Source organism: Hippocampus comes, unplaced genomic scaffold (assembly GCF_001891065.2).
Source record: "Hippocampus comes isolate QL1 unplaced genomic scaffold, H_comes_QL1_v1.1 scaffold172, whole genome shotgun sequence".
Lineage (NCBI taxonomy): Eukaryota > Metazoa > Chordata > Actinopteri > Syngnathiformes > Syngnathidae > Hippocampus > Hippocampus comes.
The window spans coordinates 639,031-644,325 of NW_017805072.1; the positions used below are offsets into that span (position 1 = coordinate 639,031).

Consider the following 5,295-nt stretch of genomic DNA (forward strand, 5'->3'; position numbering starts at 1 on the left):
AATTGAGTGAGGGTGTTCAGCAGTAAATCGACTTCTGTGTGATGTTTTGTTCAGCTTCATCAAAGAAAATAGTTGTTCACACACGTATGTGCTGCCAAACTTTCGACAACGTTTGAGCAGCCTGGATGCGCAGCGGGACCACTGTGTCGGGGAGGAAACCGTCAAACTGCTCAGCACGCACTGCCGTATCTTTGCAGAAACACTGCCATTGTGTTTCTGCTAATGCTCACGTTTAAAAAGAGTTGCTTTTTTTCGGGGTAAACTTCGTCACAAACTCAAACTTTAAGTATACCGTTTTTAATGAAATCCCCCTTCCCCCTCCATGTCCATGTTCTTGTTTTTGTTCGCGTGTTTCGTTTCATGATGTCGTCTCAGATTACACTATTTCAATCGCGCCACACTTTCTCCGCACAGAAGACACACAGGTTTTCCAGCTACGTCCATGAACACGTACTTCGACTCCCACCTTGTTTGAAACCCCCGGTTCTCAGTGTCCACCTTCCGTTTTGCCATTTTTGATGGGTATCTGAAAGCTAATGTCACTGTTATGGGAACGACTGCTAGACTAATAACTATTTAAATAAAGCGGCCGACTGCTTGGCGCGTCACCGTTGCATTGTGGGAAATGTAGTATTGGTGCGTGTAAAAGATCTGCGGGCTCTCGGCTTGCTGCGGTCCGCGGGCCGGTTCTAATAATAAATCAATATCATCCCAGGGGCCACTGAAAACATTCTCACGGGCCGGATTTGGCCCGCGGGCCGGCACTTTGACATATGTGCTTTAGAGGCTTTTTAAGCATTTCAGTCGTCAGCAATCCTCTTCCTGGGCCATCACTTTATCGTGGTGGAGGGGTTTGTGATCCAAGGAGGTAAGTTGTAGCCAAGAAGTACAGCACTGGTCAGATTTTGTGCATAACTTGAAAACTTCATTAAAAACGGTCGTTCGCAAGTCGAGGTTCCACTGTACATTAAAATACATTATTATTGTACAATAATGATTATCTTGTGTAGTTGAGTTAATTGTAATTCCGATAGCTTAGTCTGTCGTGGTAAAGAAGGAGCGAGGCCAAAAGGTAAAGTTCTCAATTTCCAGTTGATTTACCCTCACCAACTGTATCAGGACCGAATACAAGTGGCCGAAATCGGTTTCCTCCGCTTGGTGTCTGGGCTCTCCCTTAGATAAAGTGTAAGAGGCTCGGTCATTCAGGAGGGGCTCAAAATAGAGCCACTGCTCTTCTGCATCGAGAGGACCCGGTGGCTTGGGCATCTGGTAAAGATGCGTCCTTGTAGGCCTCCCTGGTAAGGTGTTTCGGGCGTGTCCCACAGAGAGGAGGCCCCGGGGACAAACCAGGACATGCTGGAGAGACTGTCTCCCTTGTTGGTTGGAATGCTTTTGCATCCCCCTTAAATAGTTGAAAGAAATACTGGGTAGAGGGATGTCTGGGCTTCCCTGCTGAAGCTGCTGCCTTCACGACCCAACCTCGAGTCAGCAGAAGAAGAAAAAGAATGGATGGAAATGGGAACAGTATCAAAAATGTTGATAAATAGAAAAAGGAACACAACAGGAAATATTCAATCAGATCTAACACTATTTTTGCACATCATAACTTACTGATAGCTGAAATTGAAACAAAATCAGCTAATTCAAGACTCCTGGAAGAAGGATATTGACAATGATAAGTTGTAGGGATGTACCGTAAATTGAAAGTATCTGTTTTGGTTAATTTTTCATGTGCTGGCTGTTTTTCAAACTGGAAGATAATCAAACAAATGCGAATATCAGATAAAGATAACCCAACTAAACATGAAATCCAGATTTAGGTGATTTGTATTCAGATTCAGATTCAGATTCAGAAAACTTTATTCATCCCCATGGGGTAATTGGACTTAACAGGCACGCTTTGCACAAGAAACATGAAAAACAAAGACGAACATGGGATACAGTGCAAAGGGCCTGTCGGTAATCGCCGTAAGTACAGCGCCCCGAGATCTTAGATGAGAAAAGTAAACACTAGGGAAGGAGGGGGTAAAAAAACCATGCTCGAACTATCCTCTTCTGAGGATAATTTAAGTCTAGGAGAAAAAAATTCCCTGCACATCAAGCATATGACAGTTACAACAAGACACAAGACATAACGTGATGGGGGGGCGGATGGATGTGGGGGCTGATGGAGACAGTCCCAGCTTATCAGTTCGAGGCCGAGAGGGTGGGGGTGATGGTGGGGGCACTAGCTTCCATGCGTACTTTCCAGGGGAAAGGGTCCAGATTGCGTTGTTTTGTCTTGGGACGGCCGCCAACAATTTCAGGTGGCCTTGAGTTCGTGGCTGTATTCCTTCACTGGCGCCGATCAGCCAAATCCTCATTTACTTTACGAAGCGAGAATTCCAACTTCACCAAGTTGTCGCCAATCGTACGGAGACACCCCAAAGCCGCGTCCATATTGCGGTTGAGCTCAGTCACCGCTTGAGTCTGTGTATTGGACATTCGCGCCAGACCATCCAGAATGACCGGCAGCTTCTTCACTTCCAATAAAGCTGCTCCCATCGGTTGAATTTTGCATAGAACAGGAAACTGCTAACACCAAACAGCAGCATACCTGTTATCAGAAGGCCAATAATGTAGATGTCTTCCACATCCTCAACGGACAGTATTGACAGGCACACCATTCTCCACTTGCTCCATGGATCAAGGGCGTATCCGGCAGCAAATGTCCCCGAGGGGCAAGTAGGCTCCCCACTGCCTGCTCTTCTCGTCGAGAAAATTTTGTCGATTGCATCGAGGGACCAGCCAACCAATTCCATGGTTTATTCTGAGGGTGAAAGTACGATAGGAGGCTAGGAAAAGTTAGACACAGACAGCACGTAGACTGAGTGGCGAGCAAGGAGAGGGTGGGGTAGGAAGGAGCTGAGCAGAAAAGCGTCCGCCTTCGTCGAGAGCCAGCAAGAAAAGGATTTGTATCAAAACTACCTGGCCCCTGTGAGGAAAAAATACTCCCCACACCTCACACACACACTTTTTCAGAAAGTTAGTTTTCACTGACCACAGCCAAGCCTGATTACCTCCAAACTTGTTCAATCACAAATTTAAATAGAATGTCTGACAAATTTTAATTGGGCGAAGGAATCCAAAAAGCTGCAACAAAATGCCACGAACCAAATTCAAGAACAGATGACAAATAAGATAATTGGCATAAGTTTTATAAATTTTAAGTTTTCTATTTCAGACATGCAACAGCGCTGACAACTCCGCTGAACAAAACGGGGCTGTGAAAAATGCTGCCCATTACAGGCGCATAAAACATAATCGTAAACATAATTAGTCTGCAGGGGCGGTATGGGGGTGGTTCCCTTAATCTTACACTAACTGGTAGGCAATTTATTAAATTTTTCTGCTCCGTCATTCATCATTCATCAGAGGCATGTGCACCCGTCCATCATCGTCAGTCTGTCATTATTTCAAGCTATACCACAATGGAATCGTCCATTCTGTCAATCCGTCAGTTATTTTCAGTGTGTCCGTCATAGTTAAATTACAGTTCATTACTGATATTTCAGAACTGTCGGCCAGTCCGTCATCGTTTAATTGCGCTTACGGGATCTTATTCTTTTGGTCATGAGCCACAGCTCATGACCATATGTGAAGGTAGGAACGTAGATCGACTAGTAAATCGAGAGCTTCACCTTTCGGCTCAGCTCCCTCTTCAACACAACGGATGGATACAGAGTCCACATCACAGAAGACATTGCACTGATCCGCATGTCGATTTCCTACTTCCAATGACAGCTTTCTGCTTCATATTTGTATGTGAAGGATGCACTGTCAGACACACAAAATCCAGTGGGTTTTTGACAGCTATGTAATGTGAATGATTGTGTCTGATCCGAAAAAGCCTGTCACTTTCCAATTGTTCGGGAATAAGCCTGCTTAACCGGACTAAATCATTCACATAGCAATTTCAAATACTAATTTCTTTTGCAACATAGCAGAGAGTCGAGAAGTCAAGTGTCCCGTGGTGTCTGATGATCTTGGCGGCTCTGGCCACTCACGAACTTCCAGCTACACCAGCCAACAGTCCAAACTCTCAGGTAAGTCTAATGTGCTTTGAAAGAAATAAACTCTGGCTGGATTATAGCGTGATGTTTTGCACTTGAGAAATGTTGTTTTTGAATTTTCCCCAGTAACTTGATCAGGCATGAGGATCAGGTTTTGATGATTCTAGAGATGAGAATGCGAACAAAGATTAGAGGAGGTGGAGGAGGTGGACTGCAACTATAAAAGCCCAGTAACTCCAGAAGTTGAAGCCAAAAGTAACCTTCATCGACCACCTCCAAAGTCTATGGCACAGGTGTCAAAGTCAAGGCCCCGGGGCCAGATCCGGCACGCCACATCACTTTATGTGGCCCGCAAAAGCAAATCATGATCACTGCTAAATCCTGTACCAAAATGTTGAATTGTCATTTGTAATAAATAACATTGACATTTTGTTAGCCTCGTTCCACTTATCTCAACAATAATTGATCAACAACAAACAAATGGTTGAATTGAGTGATTTGAAAACTTGTAGTCCATCCATTTGTTGTCTACAAGTAATAATACCCCGAGAAACATTTATTCGGTTTCACTTTCAGAACAGCCCTTCGAGGGAAGACGTAACTCTAAAGTGGCCCGCAAAAAAAAAAAAAAAAAAGAGAACCACCTGCTCTGTGGCATGAGTGCCACATTTTCTCTACTGATGGTGCAGTAATTTCTGACTTTGAATGGGGTTCGTTTCATAGCTTCCTTTCTCAGTTGGGTCAGGTTGAAGTCACCAGTCAATCGAACGACTCATAAACGATCGCTAACCAGAAACCTATTTATAGTCTCCAATAAATTTACCTCACATGTTTTTTAAATGAGAAAGGATGTCCGAATACCTGGGAGGAGCCCACAAAATCACTGTTTCTCAACTGGATGGAACTATAAGGTCCTGAAATGCCTGTAGTGTTTCTTCAGAAACTTTTGTCTGTCATTCCAAACTGCTGACATTTATATTTTTAACAGCAAAACAAATATGACTCTCTTATTACCGGTAAAACTAAAATTACACAGGTACATGGTCACAGAAGACAAATCTTTGGGTTATTAACTATATCTATATCTATATACTGTATGTGTGTGTGTATATATATATATATATATATATATATATATATATATGGTGGCGCGGACACCCACAGCGGCTCCTCTTATTTGATGTTGAGAGGGAAGAAATTTCATCTGTGCTGTATGTTACAAATACAACACATTTGACAATAA

At 43.5% G+C, this 5,295-nt stretch overlaps 1 protein-coding gene across 3 annotated transcripts in view; it reads left to right on the forward strand.

Annotated features, from left to right (window-relative positions):
• The window catches only part of LOC109512757 (protein FAM102B), a 26,843-nt gene that overhangs the window by 13,496 nt on the left and 8,052 nt on the right, over positions 1 to 5,295 (forward strand). For 2 of the 3 annotated variants that reach the window (XM_019864742.1, XM_019864744.1), the window contains exon 7: positions 3,984 to 4,085. In XM_019864742.1, the coding sequence (XP_019720301.1) occupies positions 3,984 to 4,085 (102 nt within the window). The remainder of the gene's footprint in view (positions 1 to 3,983; positions 4,086 to 5,295) is intronic. The other variant, XM_019864743.1, reaches the window with a different exon arrangement.